The 22,092-nt window shown below is 40.1% G+C and overlaps 1 protein-coding gene across 1 annotated transcript in view; it reads left to right on the forward strand.

Annotated features, from left to right (window-relative positions):
* Slc27a6 (solute carrier family 27 member 6) overlaps positions 1-22,081 on the forward strand; it is a 59,908-nt gene extending 37,827 nt beyond the window's left edge. The window contains exons 5-10 of the mRNA XM_021150779.2: positions 5,490-5,684; positions 11,945-12,035; positions 14,523-14,721; positions 17,286-17,383; positions 18,347-18,477; positions 21,405-22,081. Of these exons, the coding sequence (XP_021006438.1) occupies positions 5,490-5,684; positions 11,945-12,035; positions 14,523-14,721; positions 17,286-17,383; positions 18,347-18,477; positions 21,405-21,581 (891 nt within the window). The 3' untranslated portion in view covers positions 21,582-22,081. The remainder of the gene's footprint in view (positions 1-5,489; positions 5,685-11,944; positions 12,036-14,522; positions 14,722-17,285; positions 17,384-18,346; positions 18,478-21,404) is intronic.
* Positions 22,082-22,092: the final 11 nt, after the last annotated feature.

Consider the following 22,092-nt stretch of genomic DNA (forward strand, 5'->3'; position numbering starts at 1 on the left):
TGCAAATTGTATCTTGTATCTTGGGTATTCTAAGTTTCTGGGCTAATATCCACTTATCAGTGAGTACATATCATGTGAGTTCTTTTGTGATTGGATTACCTCACTCAGGATGACCTATATGTAGAAGCCTATGTTACAAGACTAAAGAGAGGCTCCTGTGACCTGAGACATCCCCTCAGTCCACAGCACATAGTACTACAGCCTCAAGGAACTAGCTTGCTGAGAACCTGAATGGACTTGGGAGTGAATTCCTCTAACACCTCTAGATAAGAGTCCAGCAGTCAACAACCTCATTTCAGCCAATGTCAGCCTATGGCCTCCATAAGAGGTAATGCATTTGGGTTTATATGGCTACATCTGAGACATGTATGGCAGCAATAGAAAGCTAATGAGAGGTCATTACATTAGTATAGGAGAATACCATAAAGAAATATGATTTACTGTTGTTGGGTTTGGGTTGCTCACATTTACAAGACTTGATTTGACTCATGGTGCTCTGTGTATTGTCATATTTATGCCAGTCTTTTAGCAGATTATGTACATATTTCTGATTGTGTATAATAAGGAGTGGAGTTGATAGGCTGTTTTGCATACATGTGTCTAACATTAACACCTGTCACTAAATGCCTGATCACAGTTGTGGTACTAATAATCTATGGCCTTCTATGCAATCTGTGCAGAATCTCACGTGCCCTGAATCCCTGCCAGGGCTAAGTGTAAATTTTGTAGTGATAAAAAAAAGCATAGGTTAATATTTTTTCATATTTATTATCAACAGTGTCATTTGTCTCTGGTGACTAACGATGTTCTTGCATAGTGATTAGGTGCTTGGTTGGATATATGGTTCCCATTTAACCTTTTGACAAACACCTAAGCAAGAACAAGCAAGCAGAAATTTCATAAAACTGCAAAAAGCCCTGAGGTCAAATCAGTATACACAGCTTACATGCCCCAGCACAGAGCAGGTCGTGAACTTCAATTCCTATCACATGTCTACAGAAAATTTCTATCCTTATAGGGTCCACATGGACCATGCAGAGGGCAGCCCAGACAGATGCTGTCCATATCTGTGTCATGAATCTGTGACAGTGCTTAAGAATGATACCCTTGGAGTAGAGAGTACTGAGTCACTTTGAAAGGCTACTGGTAGATCAGTTCTTTCTTTATATCTCAAATTTCTCCTAGAAGAGAGATGAGCCTTTCCTGGTATGGAATGTAAACTAATTTTCTCTGGGACCCATAGTTCCTAATGTTTTTAGGCTGTTTTCTACAGAGATATACTTGAAAGAGTAGTCTAACATGTTACTGTTATTCTATTAAAAATCACATATTATTATAACTCTATGACATCCCTACTTATAGGCATAGACCATGTATGCCTACATCATAACCTATTTGTATTTGATTATTTATAAAAATAATATGTCCTCTTCTGTGTAATGTCCTTGAATGAACAATTAGATGGGTAGGTAGATAGGTAGATTGAATGATTGATTGATTGATAGGTATGTAAACATATACAAACATCTGTCTGTGCATGGATATATTTATTGATATCATGAGAAAGAGAGCTTTTAAAATATTTTTCTTTATTTCTTAGTTTAAAATGCTTCTAATTTCAGTGGTATTTTTTTCTTCTTCTCATTGGGTGTTTAAAATTGTGTTATTATTTATAAAATTTCTAGATTTGAATAATTGATGTCAGACAGTGCTTTGAATCAGTTTAGGACTTGCTACAGGCTAGATATGTGATTGATGTATGTTGCTACATGTTTTATGGATACCAGAAGAGAGTATGTGTTGTTCAGTAACATCTCCTAATGGTGTATACACATAAATTCAATCAAGCTGATGTCATGCTTCTTTGTTTCTATGATTCTTTTCTCACCTACTCAGCCAGCACCAGAGAGAGGCCAGCAATGGAGACTATCCACTGCTTCTCTTTATCTGCAAATATAGAGCTTTATATATCCTGACTATGTTACTCAACAAAAAGGAATTTAATGTTGTCATCCTTCTGATGAATTACTAAATGCTATTCTTCATTAGCCAAAGCATTTCTGTAGTTAAAGCCAACCCCACAGGATGTTCTTTGCTTGTGCTAGCTTCTTCTTGGCCCAACTGACTACTCTCAAGTTTTGTATCAGCTGTTACTGCAGTTTCTAACCCATGGCGTGTGATAAAATACTCTTGATAAAAGCAGCTTAAAGGGAAAGGCTTTATATTAGCTCAGTTCAATGTCAGCCTATCGGAGCAGGGGAATCAGGCAGCAAGAACAGCTGGTCACACGCTGCCTGTCCTCAAAGAAGAGGGCAATGACTGCCTTTGCTTCTTAGCAAATGTCACACTGATTCTTAGCATGTACCACTCACAGTCCAGGAACCCTTGCCCCAGGAATGGCTCTGCCCACTGTTAACATGGGCCTTCTACATCAATTAGTTAATCAATGCATCTCCTCAGAGGCAGGCTAAGAGAACTATGTCACAGGTGAGTCTAGGTTCTATCAACCTGACAGCACTAAGAATGTGTCTGGCACCTAAGACCTGTTTCTTACACATTGTATATAGTTTGGCTTCATGTATTTATGCATTAAGAAAGTGTGGCCAGGCAGTGGTGGTGCATGCCTTTAATCCCAGCACTTGGGAGGCAGAGGCAAGCTGATTCCTGAGTTCCAGGCCAGCCTGGTCTACAGAGTGAGTTCCAGGACAGCCAGGGCTATACAGAGAAACCCTGTCTTGGAAAAAAAAAAACAAAAAAAGTGTTTTCTATGCAGAATTTATATTTTATATTTAATACATTTTCTGACATATTTGAGCTTAAGTCTTCTATGATGTTGGTAGTGTTTGCTTGTTTGTTTGTTTGATCTGTGATTTGCCCCATTCCTCACTTATCTTTACATGAAATTTTATTTTTATTATATATTCATTGACTGTCTCTTTTTAGATATACAGTCTTTCTTTTGTTTTCTTTAAATGTTTTCCTCTGGGCTACAAAGTTGGCTCAGTTGGTAAAGATACTGTCTGCCAAGCTCGAGGACCTGAGTTTAATACCTGAGAGAGCTGATGCCCGTAAGTTATCCTCCAACCTGCTACACATACCGGCTGTGGCATGCACGTGCATGCACGTGCATGCCACACACTCACACACTCACTGTAGACACTTAAAGGCTTTCCCTTGAGTTCCTTGAGTACTCTAATTACTTTAAATTGTACAACATCAATCCTTAATTTGTCACATGCTATAATAAGGTAGTATTTTCCCACTTTACAGAAAATGCAGTGATTTTATAAAACTTTAATTCAGTTATAGACCTTGAAGATTTATATCCTAGCTCTTGTGTCTAACTGTGCACATTAAAAACCTTATAAGCATCATCAACTTGAAGGGCAAATGTCTATGCACACATACATGTGAGTGCCCTGCTTTCTAGACCCATTCTTCTCTTTTAGCTCTTTGTTTGTTTGTTGCTCTATCAATAACACTATGTGTTTGGTGTTGAGCGCATCCTTTGTGTTCTGTCAGGTACCGTATTTAGTTTTACATATCTTTGTAGACATTTTTAAATGTATGTGAATGTGTATATTTCTATGTGAGTATTCTACATGGGTGTAGTGTCCTCGGAACTTCTGGCACTCAAGTTATAGATGGTTGTGAGCTGGCACAGGTGCTGGGAGCTCAACTCAGTTCCCCTGCAAGAGCAACAAGTGCTCTTAACCACCGCGCCATCTCTCTGACTCGAGCTCATGTTTGGTTTTTAGTCTTATGAAGGTATGATTTGTTTTTAAGGTTTTCAACAGTGCTTTTATAGGATATAAAATAGCCAGCCATAAATAGCCTCCCGGCCTCCTTGAGAATAATCTTCCACCTTCTCTCTTTCTCTAGTTTTCCACATCTCCTTTTCCCTCTTTTTTTCTTACCACTTACTTTACCAGAAAATGTTTAAGCACCATACTGATATTTGTTATTTTTGATATTTTCAACCTTAAGTACATAACCTGATAGTCTCCCAGCCCTTTTAGAAATTGTTCAGGTAAGTTTATTCGTTTTCTCAGTTTCTTACTGTTCTGCAGGAATATATATTTTTCTCTGGGACAGTTGTCACACAACCCACTCATGTTAGACTTCTTTTGACACGTTCTAACCTTTAAACCTCTATGCTTTAATAATCGTTCAGAACGGTATTAAAATCTAATTACAGATGCCTCGGATTTGGCACCTAAGGGCTCAGAATAGAGTTTAGCATAACTGAGATCAAATCATTTCATGGAGGCACTTCCAAAGTCGTCGATATAGTTTCTCTTAACTAATTTTTCTGATTACTGACTGCTCCCGTTCAAAGCCGTGGTGTCGTAGATTGTCATTGTGATCAGGTCAAGGGGATTTCTCATCTGAAAAGCACTTTCGTCACGTTCTTTGGGTCCAGTAGCTTCTCAACCCAGACTGGTTTCCTTACCTCTGGAATTCAGAGAGTAACTTTCCTAGCACTTAGCCAATGAGGAACAAGTAACCGAGGACTCCCAGGCAGGCTACAGAGCTCCCTCATTCTTTCTCATAGTTTCTTGATATTGAGGAGCATTTCTTAGGTTCCCACCTACAGGCTTAATATCCAGCTCACCCACTTCTAGTCACATCTTTTATGTGTTTCCCAAATAGCTTCACGTTCATGTCTATTTATCCTTTAGCATTGAAAGACTAAAATGTTTCATTTTAAACCATTTTGGTGGTGCTTAGAGAAACAGACTCCGATCAACTGATCATATCAAATTGTCAGTGTCAAGGCCATTGATCTCTCTACTTTATCATTATTATTGCTTATTTAACATTGCTTTTTACATTTTACCCACAAGTGGTTCTGAGCAAATTATCAGTTTACCATGATTACAATGATAATCCAGTCTTACTTGAACTTAAATGTACATTATTCACATTAATTGACATTATGTTTCTTGGACATAGAACAAAATCCATTTCCTCTTCAACTCAAAATACAAATAAACGTTGAGAAGGTCGTGCATTCTAAATATGAATTATGCCGAGTTGTCTCAATTTCTGTCAAATTGTCTCTAAGCACTTAATTTTTACTGTTACTTCCGCTGCTGGGAATTGAAGGTTACTTGGTGGCAAAATTATACAGGTAATAAATGAAAATAAACATTTCATAATCTTTTGAAAGTTTAATTCATCCTAAAATGCCATTTTTCCCGTCCTAGAAGGCCTACCCCCTCATCAAAGGAGTCTGTGATTTGTAATTTGGAAAGAACGTTTTCCTCCCAGATATGGAGGAGAACCAGATCTAACCCTCCTACCCAGCATTAGCTGCTGGACTTGACTCTCAACAGGACTGTGTGGTTCCCTTGTGCTTGTCTCTCTCTTCTGCTACTGCACATGCTCCATTCAACTTTAGGACAGTTCAGTTGTCATATAAATAACAGCAAAAGAGAGAGTGGGGAACTAAAATGACTTACAAGCGAAATCCTTTCTCCTAACAGAGAGAAGGGGAAAAGGACCATCGGGTACGTTTGGCAGTTGGAAACGGTTTGAGCAGTGATGTGTGGAGGCAATTTTTGGACAGATTTGGAAATATTAAAATGTGTGAACTGTATGGAGCTACCGAGGGAAACATAGTCTTCATGAACCACACTGGGAAGATTGGATCTGTCGGGAGAGCAAACTTCTTCTACAGTGTAAGTATAGCAGTTTCTCTATAGATAGTACGTTGAGGTCCACACTCTTGTCTAGAGCTTATACTTCTATGTTGTGAAAAGTCAGAGTATGCTCTAGAAGTTGGGCACATTTGCAAAGGCAATGGTGGCTGTGGGTGATTGATCGGTAAACCCCAGCAATGTGGCATCTGCTGCATGGAGATGACTGCAGGGTGGGGATGACTGATTGCAGGGTGGGGATGATTGACTGTGGGGTGGGGATGACTGCAGTGTGGAGATGACTCCACAAGTCTCTCCATTCCTCTTGAGTATCTCCCCTCCACAGCTCCTTATCTTTTTATCATTTATACCCCATAAGTTATATAAGTTATAAGTTATAATATACAGCAGTAATACTACTTTAAGAATGACAGAACCAAAGCAGGTTCTGGAGAGAATGACAGAACCAAAGGTCTGGAGAGCTGGGTCAATGGGTAGGATGTGCCACAACTGGTCTGGACAACCCTAGCTCTATGTCCCTAACTCCAGCTCCCTGGGAATCTGATGCCCTCTGCTGGCCCCTTAGTTACCTGCACACCCAGGACATTCATTCACAAGCCACGTGCACATAACAAAGATACTATACATAAACGAAGAAAATACACTTAGATAAAGATAATTTTAAAAATTTTAGTGATGTAGGGTATTTAAATAATACAATAAACTGCTTAAATTAAGTGACATATGTGGAACCTATTTCTACTAAATGTATAGCCCCCATTCATTTCAATGTTTTGGGAAAAATTAACAGACATTGCCACAACGCTTAGGAAATTAAAAACAATTGCATTCCAGTGAAGGCCCATATGTGACTCCAAGTCACTGCAGAGACTTCCAACAAGAGCAGGCTGAGATGCCTTGTGCTTACACTGCTGGCCTATATTCACTATAACTATAGCTTCCTCCTGGAAGACTGCTGTCATGTCAGTGATATACAAAAACAAAATTGTCTCCTTTTTTATTTTTTACTTTTTAGAAAAATACTGATTTTCAATTCATTTTAGTTTACTTAATTATATCTTGAAAAAAATGTTAAAAGTTGAACCTAACACCATACAAAATCTAGTTTCTCTCTTTTTTTAAATCATTTCAGCTACCTGCTGTCTGGTTACAGTACAAATAATTTAAAAAATTCAATGGCCATTCCATAATTAAGCAAAGGGATTATAAGTGTGTCTCTTAAAACTTGAAAGCTTGCTGCTTTGAAAGGAATAAACTCCCAAGTAGAGAGAATGAGCTAAGGAGAAAGTGTGGCTTCCTGTAACCCCAATGTGGTCACAGCTGCAATCCCTGACACTTAAAGAGATGACATCCCACTAATGTGACTGATGGGATAAGATAGAAATCAGGAAGCAATATTCAAAGCAAACTCAAACCAAAGTTAGGAGTAGCCGTTATCATTGGTATGGTCATTTCACCTGGGGAAATAATTTGGAAAGGCTAAACATAAAACTATTGAAGGCAGAAAGAAGCCTTGGGGAAAAAGGAAACTATATACAGAAGGCAAAGAGTGAGATTGCATAAAAATACTAAGTCCTTCAAAATGGCCAAGCCACGCTTTCAAAATAATTTTTTTTCCATTGACTCAGAAAAATATCCCAATGGGATGCTTTTTAAAAATTAAGAGTTCAAGCCGGGCAGTGGTGGCGCACGCCTTTAATCCCAGCACTCGGGAGGCTGAGGCAGGCAGATTTCTGAGTTCGAGGCCAGCCTGGTCTACAAAGTGAGTTCTAGGACATCCAGGGCTATACAGAGAAACCAAAAAACAAACAAACAAACACACAAAACATTAAGAGTGCAAATGAGAGGAGGTTTCAAGGAAGATATTGTCCAGCGAAGGAATCAGAAACTAAACATGTTCAGCTCAAAGGGGGAAAAAATGAAGAAAATTGAACCTATAATAGAAACGAATCACACATCAAAAGTTTAAAAAGCAGAACAGACTGTAAACATCATTAGGTAGAAAATGACTAGGATTATGGAGTTGTGCACGGTTCCGGCCTGTGCTTAACTGTTCTTGCAGAAAAGAACTGATCACGGGGGGGGGGGGGGGGGGGGGTGGGTGGGAATGAGTCCTTTAACTATACTAAAATGCTCATAGAGATCTGAGTCTTTAACCGAAGGGCATACTATGTTCCAGAGAATGAAAGGATGATACAGAGGAAGAGACAGGAAAGAATATACTAGTGACATGAATGAAAAAAAGCGTAAAGAACCAGGTCACGCTAAGGCAAGAGGGGTGGGGGTGGGCAGGGATGTACAAACCATAGCTTGGTCGATAAGGGAGCATGGTCCAGGCATCTCTCAATGCAAACAGAATGCGGGAGGCCAGACAAAGAAACAGAAGTATCTTCATCCTTCATCCGAGGATTTTAGTAATGGTTAAATTGCTCTCCCAGTATAAGAACAACAAAGGACTGTTCTAAAAGTTTTACAAATAAACAGAGAATAAGAAACATCTGAATTGTACGAATGCTGTACTTCTCTGAAAAAAAAATGCATTGAATGGACACATCTGCTCAATCTGAAGATCAAATAAAACTTAGAAGAAGTCACCTTCAATTTAAAAAGTTAGATGGCCAGCATTAAATCCATTTAAATACAGGAAGTTAAACAGACCCACTTTAGGCCTCTAAGTGGAATGGAAACAAAACCTAAAAATGCAAAATATGTGTATTACTAACATATATAGGACATAGCAGAGAAGTATAGGTGGTATTTCTTCCATAGCTGTAAATCCAAGGACATAATATAAAATAAAATATGACAGTGTCAAAAAGCCTATTTCCTAATTTTTTTTTTTACTGGCTGTTTAATCATCTTAAGTGTAAGCTTCTCCTTGCCAAGAGCAAAGTTCACGAAATGCAACGTTGGAACACATTCATAAGACAACCTACACTTCTGACATCACATGCACTTCAGGAGCCTCCAAGACCACCCTTAGGGTTGACACTTGGCAAGGACTCAGCTCACTGGAGGCTGTTACACTCAAGGTTACAGCTAAAGAACAGGCTAAATGCAGCTGAGGGGACAGCTCCCAGGCAGAATCCAGGAGAGTATCAAGGGCAAGGCCATATGTCTTCCCTAGAGTCAGAACAGCTCTGATACCCACAAGACTGACCTCCGTCTCCTCCTCTTGGAAGTGCAGATGATGTAGCTCAGCTACACCACTGAGGTGTGGCTTAGAGACCCCACTTCAAAATCCAATTGTTGTTATGTAGTTGGCCTGAGTGTCTCAGGCAAACGAGTGCATTCCTAAATAGAACAGCATGCCAAGGTCTTAAGACACTGAGGGTGAAGGCCAGGCGTCACTTTCAAGGCAAAATTCTCACACAGAGAGACAGATAGCCCAGCTCCAGTGTCAGCTCTGCTGCTATTGGACTCCACTACCTGAGCAAGTTGCTTTTCTCCTGGTTAAAGTTTCCTCGTCTATTAATCAAGAAAATGACTTTTGGGTTCCTTAGCAATTATGTATCTGAATATAGAAAGGCATGTAGATGCAGCTAGGGAGATGGCTCCTTAGTTAAGGGCACTGGCTGCTCTCCCCAAGGACCTGGGTTCAATACCCACCACCCTTATAGTGACTCACAAGTATCTTTAGTCCAGCCTCAAGGGAGCTGATGCCACTTCTGGCCTTTGTGAGCACTGCAAGCACAGGACACACAGACACATATGCAGGTAAAACACTCCCCAAAAGAAACAAACAAAAAAGAGAGGTATATAAATAGAGAGGGGAGTCCTGGTTTCGTGGAAACCTCTTAAAGAGAGAAAGGAGGAGACGCCTCTAGTTAGACACTTATGCTTCAATCCAGGCTACTTTTCAGAGCTATTAGAATGTGTCTAACTTCATGTGGAATTAAAATTACCTTCGCTGTCAAGTCCTACCTATCTGACAATATTCTCACTAGCAGTAATTCATCATGAAGTGACTCTCACTGGTGTACACTGTTGCCAAATTAACTGAAAACAAATGTCACCAAAGCAGATAACTGAAGTTGCTGGGAAAGTGTTTCAAAGTATAAAATAAGAGAGAAAAGGGTGAGAGAAAAGGCTCTCTTCCTTCCTGTTGGAACAAGATGATAAAAGCTGGACTGAATGTTTCCACCAGTCATTAAGCAAGTATCGTAATATTGTGTTATCAAAGCAACATATACCAGCATGACATAAACATGCATTTTAATAAAGAACCTTTATGTACTGAGGACTAGTATGTTCTTTGCTTTGATGGCCTTTTGTCCTCACGTGGGATGACATTAGTCACTGCTTCCTATAGCACTCCAGTGCTTAAAGAGAACTCTTAAGGTCTCAGCACTTTGGCTTGGACTAAGTGCACACTTGACGTTAGATGCTGTCATTTAAATGGTGTTGAAATGAGGGACTGTGAAAGGGTGAGAGAGCTCACTGGGTTAAAGTGTCCTCTTGGACGTCCACATGGAGAATTGGCTCCCAGTGGTGGTTCTCTGACCTCACATGCACGCGTGCACATGCTCACTCACACACATGCTCACACACACTTACACATGATGGCGTACATGTGCCCATACACATACACAAACACGTGCTCACAGTAAATAACTAAATATAATTAAACATTAAAAAAACCTTCAGATGTTGAATTGTGGTTCGGAGTACATGCTGTTTTTAATGAGACTAAAACATCAGCTATGGTTTCTACTTATACTTTAATATTAATATATTTACCTTAGTGATTCTCTTTTCTTTAATTTACTTGTTCTTCTTGGGCACTTTTTAAAATTCTTATTGTGTCCTTGTTTTTTATCTTTGCCCCCTCTTCTGCTTCCTCATTTACCAGCCTGAGTTATTTTATCCTGCTTCAATTCATCTCTTCCAGGTTAAATCTTCTTTCTAATTCCATTTGATAAGGCTACAGGCTTAAATAGCAAAAATAAATAAATAAATAAAATTATAAACAAACAAACAAACAAACAAATAAACAAACCCTCAATTTTCTTATAGATAAAATAGGGGTTTGGACTGGCCAACTTTAAGTTCATTCTCAGATGAGACCTGATGGAACAACGTACATTGTATACACAGCATCATTATGATACTGTGATATGGCCACCTCAGGGCCAGGCAGCTGGGACACGGGGATGAACATCTAGCTCGGATCCTCCGAAGATGAAGGGGAATTGACATTCAGTTAACCTGGCTTCTGAACTGAGAAGGAGATTCTGTCCAAATCATCTTCTCATGCCACAGTGATAGAAAGACTACTATATGGTAGTTTGAAGGAGTTAACTTGACAGACCTAGAGTAAAGCCAAACAGTAGTTAAGGTTACTCTAATTTTTAGGCAGTTAGTTGGTCATTTTTCTGGAGGCCGTGAGGAAAATGACAGTAACAAAAATCCTGATGTTCAGACCTCACATCATAGAGATATCTTACCTCTAGAACCTGATATAGCTTTTTCCTGAGAGGCTGTGCCACAGCTTGACATATACAGAGGCGGATGCTTGAACCCAACCACTGGACTGATTACAGGGTTCCGCAATGGAGGAATTAGAGAAAGTACTGAAGGAGCTGAAGGAGTTTGCAACCCATAGGAAGAACAACAATATCAACCAACCAGAACTCCCAGGGTCTAAACTACCAACCAAAGAGTCCACATGGAGGGACCCCATGGCTCCAGCCACATATGTAGCAGAGGATGACCTTGTTGAGTATCAATGGTAGAAGAGGCCCTTGGTGCTGTGAAGGCTCAATGCCCCAGTGTAGGGGAAGTGGGAGTGGGTGGGTGGATTGGGGCACACCCTCATAGAAGCAAGAGGAGGGGGATGAGAAAGGGGGCTCTGGAGGGGTGGGGGGAATCAGGAAAGGAGATAACATTTGAAATGTAAATAAATAAAATATCCAATAAAAATAAAAGAAAAAAAAACTTCCCTCTAGAGAAAATGTTTTCAAAGACTGTGAAATGGGTCCCTCTGCCCATGGTTAGAATAATAAATAAATCAGAGCCAGGTACCTTCTGTAGCTCACTCTCACTCCTTTGATGGTTAAGCCTCTCAGCATTCAGGTGAAGCAAGCTAAAGGAAACGAAAGTGAATGTGTGTCAGAGAGCCCCGATTACTAGTGCCTCCCACTTCCAATTTCAAATCTTCCTTTAATTATTTTGTCAGTAAAAAGATTCCCTTTTTAAATTGAACATAGATCCTGTTCGCAGACCCCGCTCTTGCACAACCAGCCAAATGCTCAATTTGATTCTTCACTTTGGATTTGCAGCTTTTTTTCTCCTTTGAGTTGATCAAGTATGACTTTCAGAAAGATGAGCCATTGCGGAACGGACAAGGCTGGTGCTCCCGTGTAAGAAAAGGTAAGATGGGTTACAAAGTCGCTGTCTTAAGCAAAGAACCTGAGTCCACACCATGTTGAGTTCAGCAATGAAACACTGACTGTTCAGAAGGTGATTTACCTTGAAGTGTAGTGCAGGAGGACTGGCTTAACTGTTGGATGTTGAGCCCCAGCTAGCTTGTAAAATAGTTAAGTGACATCTCATTTGGCTATGCACTTAGAAATGAATGGATATTATCTATGTAAATGTAACCCAAACTCCAGAATATTGCCTCACACCACACCAGACATGACTTCCTAGATCTTTGCTTCAACATGATAATACAAGTTGTAAGCCTGCTTTGCTGTTATTCTTGTTATGTTTGTCTTACTGCTACTGAAGAGATTATAAAAGAAAGAATTAACAATCTCCCAAGCTTCAGAATATCCAACGTTGCTCAGTGGCTGGGAAGATGGTACAGAGGTATTGCTCTTGCAGAGGACCAGAGTTCACTTCCCAGTACCCAGGTCGCAACTGCTCACAACTGCCTCAACTCCAGCTCCAGGAGATTTGAGCCTTTGGTCTGAGAGGGCACCTGCACTCAACTGCACTGGTGTACACACACACACATACACACACACACACACACATGCACACTAAAACTAATAAGATTAACATTTTCAAATGTTTCTTAATTCAACTCCACAGATACTGTCCAAGATAAAAAAAAAAAAAAAAAAAAAATGAGGGCTAGAGAGATGGCTCAGAGGTTAAGAGCACTGGTTGCTCTTCCAGAAGATCTGAGTTTAATTCTTAACACCCACATGGCAGTTCACAACTGTCTGTAACTCCAGTTGCAGGAGATTCAACATACATGCATACACACAGGCAAAACACCAGTGCACATGAAATAGAAATAAATAATAAGTCACTTAATAAAAATAGGAAAAAAGTAAACCTTTGGAGGATTTGGAGAACTTGAAGTCTTTCTTAGAGTGTTGTTTAGAACCCTTGTAAGCCCTGAAACTGGAACTTAAATCCTGGGATTTCAGCAATTCTAAAAATGCTGACTGCGCTTACTTTAGAGTCCTCTCGATGGGCTCTTGCACTTTGTTTTGTGTTATAGCATTGTCCCTTCATTGTGTCAACTATGCCTCATCAGGAAAGACACGAAAACCCCGTGACCTATAAAGTATTTACAATAATTTGTCAGAGGAAAAGCTAGTACCTACACCCTGAGAAGTAGAAACAAACAGTATAATTTTGAGGGAAAAAAAAAGAGTCTTTCAAAATTCTGCATTATTAAATGCAGCCTGACAAGCTTCACAGAATATGGGAGGCTTTGGGGGCATGTGGACCTCATTCTGAAATGTGTACTCCAACTTCTCTGTGTGACAGCAGTGTGACATTGGTCTGCCTCCCTTTCTGCATTGGTAAGATGGAACTGTCATCGAGCCCTTTCTTAGAGGTTTTTGCTGAGAATGAGAGGATGTATGTTCAAGACTCTAAGGACAGGGACTCTAAGGTGACATCTGCAGTGTAACTGCAGAGGATGCCGGAGGTGGTGGGGCCAGTGAGGATGGAAATGACAAGAGAAAGAAGCAGTGGGGCTCCACAGAAGTAGAACGTGTGCTATTATCCAGAGGGAGATAAGGGGACAGAAGGGACTGTCCAATGGCTGAGGAGCAGCCCTTGCTAAGAGCCCTGTGACTGCTTCATCCATCGCTGCAACAAATCCAGAATGAGGCAAACATGGACCTTTAAGGCTGCAGCTGTGATCTCTGCTTTCCTTTTCCTTAAGTGAAACCAGTTGGCTAAGCCCAACCTCCGCTAAGTAGACTTGACTGGAACAATGATTTCAGATAAATGTCTAAGGGTGAGTGTCATGACATGAATAAGTGTCATGAGGAGGGAACCCTTTCTAATGCTCTCCCCTCCCCTGTCAAAGATTTACAGAATGAGCCATTAACTGGATCAGCCTACTTCATGGACTCTTTGCTTCAAAGGCTTCATGTTGAGTGCCGAATCTATTTCTTCTTCTGATTTAGACTACTGACTTCACCCTTCTGGTCATTACTTCTTAATAAAATTAGAATTGCAACACCAGTTTCAAACAAATGATCATCAAAATAAGTACAATTATAATGGCAGAGCAAGTGTGGAAGCTAATAGGTAGTGCTATTACCAGCTTATTAAAATTATTGTGTTATTTGCTCTCAATAATACCCGAGTTAAAATTTGTACAGTTCCAAGAGACATTACCCTTTGTCGGTCAACCTAGAGTAAAAGAGAAATTAAATTCACATTTCCTTCTCGTGTGATTCTTTTGCCTTTTGTTTTTGATAAGTTGTTTGTGAAAAGATATGCTATATGCAGGCACCAAGAAGAAATGCCATTGAGTGGAATGGAAACAAATATAAAGGAAAATATGAAGTTACAATGGTTGGGTTTCTCGGCTATGACTTGGGTGTGCGTGTGGTGTCTGCACTGATTACTCTTGTGATCCTAAAATGGCCTTTTCTCTTGCAGGAGAACCTGGTCTCCTCATTTCTCGTGTGAATAAGAAGAATCCTTTCTTCGGCTATGCTGGCTCGGACACGCACACGAAAAGCAAGCTGCTCTTTGATGTGTTTAGGAAGGGAGACGTGTACTTCAATACTGGAGACCTAATGTTCCAAGATCAGGAGAACTTCGTTTATTTTTGGGACCGTCTTGGAGACACTTTCAGGTAGGAATGGCACCACAGGATGCCCAGCAGGCCCTGTGCCTGTGAATCCCTCCTCTGTGGAAAGTGGGAGGATACTCAGGGTCCAGCTCCAAGATGATTGATTCCCGCACAAAGATGGGCTCACCATCTGTTTCTAGATGTACTACAAGTTTAGTTCTGATGTCAAACTCCATAGTTGTTCTTTTAAAAAATGAACTAGATTATACCCAATCAGTAACTTTACTTTTAGGTTCAAAAGTAGGAGCAGCATGTGAAGCTAGAACTAGGTAAATACAGAGGAGCCATAGGGTCTAAAGTCATTTTTTTATTTATTTATTTTTTTTTTGGTATTTGAAATATTTTTTTTTATTTTTTGCAGTTATTGTTTTTCTTTTTTCCTCATTTGTGTATTTATGTATTTATGTATGTATTTATTTATTTATTCACTTTGTATCAAGATCACAGTCCTCCTCCTCCCAGCCCCCCCTTTACACAGCCCAACCCCACAAGCTCCCCTCCTCTTCTCCTCTGAGAAGGCTGAGGTCCCCCATCAGCACCACCCCACCCTGGCATCTCAAGTCACTGCAGGACTAGGCACCTCCTTTCCCACCGAGGCTAGACAACACGGCCCAGTTAGGGGACCAGGATCCATAGGCAGGCAACAGAGTCATAGTAAAACCGTGTTTTAGTTGTTGGGGGGATCCACACAAATACCAAGCTGATTATCTGCTACATATGTGTGTGTTTGGTGGGGTGGGTGAGTTGATCCAGCCCTTGTCTGCTCTCTGGTTGGTATTTCAGTCTCTGTGAGCCCCCAAGGGTCCAGGATAGTTGACTCTGTTGGTCTTCCTGTGAATCCCCATCCCCTCTGGGTTCCTCAATCCTTTCCCTAACTCTGCCACAACATTTCCTGAGCTCTGTCTAAGGTTTGGCTGTGTGTGGGTCTCCACGTCTGTTTCAGTCAACTTCTGGGTGGAGCCTCTCAGAGTACTGTCATGATAGGTTCTTGTAAGCATAACAGAGCACCATTAATAGCGCTAGGGATTGGTTCTTGCCCATGGGATCGATCTCAAGTTGGGTCAGTCATTGGTTCGACATTCTTTCAGTCTGCTTCTTGTCCCTGCGCTTCTTGTTGGCAGGACAAATTTTGGGTTGAAGGTTTTGTGGGTGTATTGGTATCCTTATCTTTCCTCTGGGGAAATTATCTTTCCTACTTGGCTTCAGAGAGTGGCCATGTCATGCTCCATATTCCCCACTGCTAGGAGTCTCAGCTCGAGTCATCGTCATAAACACCCTAAAGCCTGCCCAAGCCCAGGTCTCTGATACATCCTAGAGATGCCCGCCTCCTAGAGATGCCCGCCTCATCTCTGCCAATTTCTGGCCACTCTCCTGGCCCTCTCTCCTCAGTTCTCCCTATGACTGATCCCCTACTTACTCTTCCCATCTCCTCTACTACCCAGTTCTCTCCCTGTTCAAAAACAACTTTATTTCTCCTTCTGAGTGAGATGTAAGCATCATCCTCCCTTGTGCCCACCTTGTTATTAGGCTTCATTGGGTATGTAGCATGGGTTTCCTGTACTTTATGGCTCATATCACTTCTGAGTACATGCCATGCATGACCTTTTGTGGCTGGCTTACCTCACTCAGGATGATATTTTCTAGTCCCATACATTTGCCTGAAATTTTATGATGTCCTTGTTTTTAATAGCTGATTAGAATTCTGTTGTATAAACGAATCACTTTTTTTTCTTTCTTCCTTATTTCTTATTTCTCTATGGGGAAGGCTGGAAATGCCACACCATGCATGTGACTTTTGGGAGTTGGTTCTAACTATGTCTGTTTCAGGGGTTAAACTCTGATTCAGTGGCAGGTGCCTTGCCACTCACCAACATGTCTCGCCAGTCCTGAGATGACTTTTGATGTGATGAAAAGAATTACTAATTTGTTTTAACGTTTTATTTTCTAATTTCTCAAGCTTGTCTTAGCCTATCATAAAACTTTATTTTATTTTGTTATTCAACGGCTATAAAATAGTCAGGAGCATAGAGTAAGTATTTAGCAAGGGCTTTCGTGAATAGACAAATAGGGAATATGTAAGAAGTATGCCCAAGTTCTCATCATATAAAATTGTCCTCATTAAAATAGCAGAAGTGGAGGCATTCATGCCTAGAAAGTAAGGTGGGTTACAATGCTGATGTAACTATAGTATTTCCTTAGTTCCTACCTCCAAGGATAAAGCCTTAAACTTAATTTTTATTATTGCACACAGTAGTGATTTTGTACAGATATATTCCTCACCATTTTGTTTCACCGCTCTCTTTCAGTGAACAATTTATACCCATAAAACTCTTAAGTTGTTTTAACCAAACCCCAGCTGCTGAGTTTATTGAACTCTGAACGAAAAGCTTCTGCACACGTGGCTTTTGCCTGGAAACTAGTTGGTTTGGGCTACTAGGTGCTTCACAGAGCCAAATGCCAGTCGCTAAACTGAAAGCAGAACCTGGCTCTTCAAATACATGTGTTCTTAGGGATCATCTGTCATTTGGCTCTTCACATGCATGAGCTCTTAAGGGTCTGTCATTTAGGTGGAAAGGAGAAAATGTTGCAACCACAGAGGTCGCTGATGTGCTTGGGAGGTTGGACTTCATCCAGGAAGCAAACGTGTACGGTGTGCGTGTGCCAGGTACGTGGCTGCGATCGACTTTAAGAATTGTGGAAGAGAATGTCCATGCATATCCTCTTTAGGTTTTTATCACTTTCTGAATCAACATTTAAAATTTTGCATCCTAAAATTAATATTTTAAAATATTTTCATCTCACCTTGAGAAGCAATACCCTTGAATAAGCTAACAAACTTTAAGGACACGTTAGAAAAAAAAGGTACGAATGAGTTTTAATGTTTTGTGCATTTGGAAAATACTTGAAGCTGATCTTTCCAATTGTCTCGCTTTTCCTGTTATGATATGTACTGGCTCATTCCACTCAATAATTAAATCAATCAATAATTAAATGTTTAATAATACCATTTGTACCTGAAGTGTGTCATTTTATGCAAATGACAGTGCTTCCCCCGCTAATGCTGTGGGGGGGACAGGAGGCTAGGGATTGGAGTGTCTAGTTAGCAGCAGAGGAAGGAGACCACAGATTGAGGACTGGAGAAATGGTCCAGCCCTCTGAGGTCTGCAGCTCACATGGTGGGCAGTAAGCAATGTGGACTTAATTTTAATTAATAAAAAGAAAATATCAATTTCTACTTCTGCTAGCTTCAAATATTCCCTGTGTTTTTTTTTCATTAATGATTAAAATATACATTTTTGCTGGGCTACAGTTAGCTCTCCTTAAGTTTTCTTTCTTAGTTTTTGTGTTGGTAGGATGAAAATTTTATATATAACTTACTGTCTTCGGTCCAGCCTGTTTCGTTTCTGTAGGGCAGACCATCAAAGACAGACTGCTCATCCCTACTGTCCAGTTACTCTAGTGATTAAATAATATGCGAGGGAAAGACACAGACTCAATTTATGCTACTGCCCCATGTCACCTCTGCAAGAGGATGTAGAATGAATGTTTCTGTGACAGTCTGTGCTGACAGGAATGATTGTGAAAACTCACCTAGTGATACATGGATTTTATTTCAACTTTTTTCCAGGTTATGAAGGAAAAGCAGGAATGACTTCTGTTATCCTAAAACCAAACACGCCTTTAGACTTAGAAAAAATGTACAGCCAAGTGGTGACATCTCTGCCAGCTTACGCCTGCCCGCTGTTTTTAAGAATTCAGGTAATTTTACAACCTCACAATTTCTTGTCAAAGGTAGGAGCCAGAACCAAGAGGTGGGTCAGCAGCACAACACCCTTCTCTCCTTTAAATACATCCATTTATTTATCTTAAATAGTTTTAAGAATTAAAATCAGAGAAACAGAGACTTGGTGCTCTTGGGCACTCTGAAGCTGCATATGAGGGGAGCTTGATGAAGGGCACTCTCTCTTTCTCTCTCTCTCTCTCTCTCTCTCTCTCTCTATATATATATATATATATATATATTCCTAAATACATAAATAAAAATACATGTATTGCATATAATATATTCCTAAATATGTAACTACAACCTGCTCAGTTAATATAATATTATCTATATGCACATTATTTCAGGGCTGAGCAATTTGGTGTTGATTAACCAATTAGGGGACTCCTTCTTGGGAAAATCTATTTCCATCCCATCCTCAGCATTCCTTAGTTGCCTATAGTTTTCAGTCTAGGGTTGGGACCCCATGAGATTTCCTCCTTCTGTGTGAGCATATCTGTCGATATCATCCCTGTTCAGGTCTTCTTTAGGCAGCCATGTTGTTGAGAATTCATAAGTAGAACTTCCCTGACATTTCTAGGAGATCTAATCTCATAACAGACCGACACCTGTTCCTCTGGTTCGTATCATCTTTTATTGATTGATGTTGGTCTGCAGTAGAGAGAGAAGCTCACCAAGATGCTAAACTTTAATTTCCAGGGGTTCTGCCTCTAGGAAAAGACTGACACCCAACTAGCTCGCTCCCATTACTTTATTAAATCATTATACAAGGTTAATTTGGGCTGGGAAAGGCTCCAGCTACCAAAGTTATCTTGCCCTTGTTGCCCATGAGAGCAAACAACCTGTACAAATCTTAGTCCCTTTTGACCATGGCTATTCACAGTCACAAGTAAGAACTCCAGGTTTGCCAGAGTGTCTTAGGACCAAGGTTTGTACAGCTGTACCTCTCACGGAGCACCAAGTGAAGGTTCTCTAGAGAGACATTTCTTCAACCTTCAAACAGTCTCAGAACCATTTCTCAGACTCTACTGATTAATCCAGGCATAGCAAAAACTTTGCTCAAATATTTCACTTAAAGCCAGACAAAAAGGCTTTACTAAACCTATCACTACAACCCCCTCTTTTGAAAATGTTCCCTGAGCATTAGGAGTTGTGTTGTAGATGGGTCAGGTGAAGCTGGGTACCACATGATCACTGCTTCGACATTATGATCAATTGTAGCTGTGATGGTCTTCATCTTTTGCAGAAGATGGCTTTTTGTTGAGGGGTAAGAGCTACACATATCTGTGGGTATAACTAAATATTTAGAATGCAGTTAGGAATTCTATGCTGGTTTAATAAGGTGGCAATTGATATATACATGTACATATTCATGACCTCACTAGCTCTGGGTAGTTAGATACACTTCTAGTACAAGGCATAGCTTTCCTCTTTTTGAGAAGTTCTTAAATCCAATTATCAAGCCTTTGGTTGCCACTGAAAATTGAGTGTCCTTATTGCACTGTTAGGGTGACTGTGCCATGCTGCTGCTTGTTGTAGTTCATGGACACCTTACCAGTTGCTGCCCAGGAAACCCAAAAGTCTTAAAACCCTGTAGGCTGTTACTGTTGCCGTTGGTTACCTCTCAGAGATTGTATCTAGGTCTTTACTCCTTCAGAGATCATACATTGTAGACACAGGAGCCAGAGTACCTGAGCAGAAAGCCTCCTTCCTGGGGATTGCTTTTATGGTACCAGAAGGTGTTATGCAAGTTTCCAAGGGAGGGAAGAAACCAATAGCTACACACCACACCCATCTGCCTGGTCCTTTTGTAGCCAAGCCTACCGTCCCTGTCCTTTCTTGCCTTATCCCATGAGAAATATATCTTCATGGAACAGAATGCAGATTTAAAAGATAATATTTTAAACCTTTAATCCCAGCATCACGTACAATTCACTCTCAGAAGCAGAATATCTTGACATTGGACTATTCTAAAAGACTGGGTCAGCATTATACACATTTAGGAAACACTTTAATATCATTAATTTTCCAAACAGAGCATTGGCCATTGCAGGTAATGATTATTATTCATTTGGTACAAATAAAGAAAAGCCTAACATTCTCAGGTCTCAAAATATTTAAGTAGCAGAACTTATACTACACAGCTTTAATCCTAGGATTCAAGGTGCAGAGACAGAAGGTGGATCTCTTTGAGTTTGAGGCCAGCCTGGTCTACATAGTGAGTTCGAGGCTAGGCAGGGTTACACAGTAATAATACTATAACTCAAAAAAGTTTAGAACAAATGAATTACAGTAATAAATAATCTTGAAAATGAAGAACTAAAACTTCTGAGCACTTGAATAAAGCAACTGCTCTGTGAAAAATTTAAGACACATTTCTTTCAAGGTAGCTTTACTCATTACAAAAATTATTAAATGTGATAATACTCAATATTGCTGAAATTAACCCAAACCTGCCCTTTTGTTCTGTTCTAGAGACACCAATTACCAGAACCTCCTGAGAAAACTCGTATCATAAATTTTGTCCTTTGTAACTTTAACTCCTATTGCAGTATAATATATTCATAATATCATTTTGGTATTGCCATGAGATAGGATATGTATTTCAAACAGGCCTAATTTGTTGGTCACAGTAATAATTATTATTCATGTGATAAGTTAACATTTCAATAAGGTTTACAGACAAATAAATGGCTTTTAATTCTAATGTCAAATTAATACTAAATATAAAAACATTAATTAGATATAAAACACGATAAGGAGACATGGCCTATGTTGTTAAACATTTTGCTCATACATAGTAGCTGCTATGAATACTAATAACTTGTTCCAGTCATATCTGTGATTATTTTCTGGTCATATCTGTGATTATTTTCTGGTCATATCTGTGATTATTTTCTAGGACAAAATGGAAACTACAGGGACATTCAAGCTAAAGAAGCTACAACTGGTGGAAGAAGGATTTGATCCGCTGAAGATTTCTGACCCGCTTTACTTTATGGATAACTTGAAAAAATCTTATGTCCCAATGACCGAAGAGATTTATAATCAGATAATGTCAGGGGAACTTAAACTTTAAAGACTGTCTTTGTGGGACTTTGATGACTTCCTGGGAAAGATGAAGGAAGATTCGTGAGCTTCTTTGTGGACAATCAGGGAGGAGTTCCTTTCATAAATCAATCATAAATAGAAAAAAAAATTGTACATGAAGAATGCTTTGTAGACCCAAGCTATCAAGGCCCCCACTCTGCAGCACAGTGGGCCATGAAGTAGGAGCTGTTTGCCTCGTGGTGGTTGTGAGGCCGACTTGAGGATGCCAGCTTACAGCTGCTGCCCAGAGTCACCAGGAAGCAGCATACTTCATAGCCTGAGCCCAGAGTACAGCGATTTCTGTAAAACCAAACAGGCCATAGTATTACCACCTGACTCCGGGACTGGGGGAAATGTGAGGATTCACTCTGAAGCGGAGATGGGGAAGCAGTGTTCATCAGGTGCTGCATTTCCTTCGCAAGCAGAAGTTCCTTGGGTTTAATGAGGCTTAAATTTGCTTTGATTGACATAAACTTTAGCTGGTTTTTTTTTTTTAAATT

This window comes from Mus caroli, chromosome 18, assembly GCF_900094665.2.
Source record: "Mus caroli chromosome 18, CAROLI_EIJ_v1.1, whole genome shotgun sequence".
In the NCBI taxonomy this organism is placed as follows: domain Eukaryota; kingdom Metazoa; phylum Chordata; class Mammalia; order Rodentia; family Muridae; genus Mus; species Mus caroli.